This window comes from Trichinella spiralis (assembly GCF_000181795.1).
Source record: "Trichinella spiralis strain ISS 195 chromosome Unknown Scfld4733, whole genome shotgun sequence".
Taxonomy (NCBI): Eukaryota; Metazoa; Nematoda; class Enoplea; order Trichinellida; family Trichinellidae; genus Trichinella; species Trichinella spiralis.
In genome coordinates, this window is record NW_003531672.1 from 1 (window position 1) to 856 (window position 856).

The following is an 856-nucleotide window of genomic DNA, read 5'->3' on the forward strand; positions in this document are numbered from 1 at the left end:
GCGTTTTCACGTTTTCTTTTCTTTATTGGTCACATCTGTAAGAATGCTAATTGATAAATCAAAAATCTTCCCGCTTTATCACATTTCATTTATTTGAAAAAGGAGTTGAAATGCACAATTATAGTCACCCAATGAGGACCATGTAAAAATTCAGAAATGACCTTGACATTTGAAATTCAGTTAAAATATAAACTATCTGATAGAACGCCATAACAAAAACACTCACTTAGTGAAAACACGCCTCCGCATGTCTGAATTTCATATTTCAAAATTCAAAAATGACCTAAATAAATGGAACTCTTCGTAAAATCTTTTCACTACGTATAAGCACACTGGCTGCGTACGCTAACAAATAAACCTACTCAATTAATTTACCCAATGTCTCTGATGCTGCGATATTTGAAAAAAACATAATATGAAAAACGAAAAGTGCAGTTTTACTGTGAAAATACCTTACTCATATATCACATATTACAAACTTACGTAATTTAATTTAACTAAGGATTAGCTTCACCCTTACGAAATATCATTAGCCCTGCATCACAGAATCACAAGAAATCGCATTTACCTCTTCACTTCTCTTGTTCTGCTTCGTGTCGCCCGTGTTTTCACATTTTCTTTGCTCCATTCATTAAACCTGTAATAATGATATTAAATCAAAAGTGTTCTCACTTTATCACAAAGTAGAATTAGAACAAATATTATAATTAACTGCTATTTAATTAAAAAGAAATTGTTTACAAAATGAGTATACAAAGTTTTAAAAAAATAACAAGCAGAAAAGTGGTATACTTGTCTGTAAATCTGAAACGGGCCTTCAGCAGCTACTTAACGCCCGGTAATGAGCTGAAGAAAA

At 31.8% G+C, this 856-nt stretch overlaps 1 protein-coding gene across 1 annotated transcript; it reads right to left on the bottom strand.

Annotated features, from left to right (window-relative positions):
• Positions 1-176: 176 nt before the first annotated feature.
• Tsp_14875 (conserved hypothetical protein) lies at positions 177-628 on the bottom strand. Its single transcript, XM_003367161.1, has 2 exons — positions 569-628; positions 177-251 (listed from the first exon to the last, which is right to left on the bottom strand). The coding sequence occupies exons 1-2, from the start codon at positions 626-628 to the stop codon at positions 177-179; spliced, it is 135 nt and encodes a 44-aa protein (XP_003367209.1).
• Positions 629-856: the final 228 nt, after the last annotated feature.

Bases quoted from the DNA above. Each gene is read 5' to 3' on its own strand.
- Tsp_14875 (XM_003367161.1), bottom strand. From the start codon at position 628: ATGGAGCAAAGAAAATGTGAAAACACGGGCGACACGAAGCAGAACAAG. The intron at 252-568 runs GTAAATGCGATT...TATGAAATTCAG, and splicing joins AGAACAAGAGAAGTGAAGAG to ACATGCGGAGGCGTGTTTTC.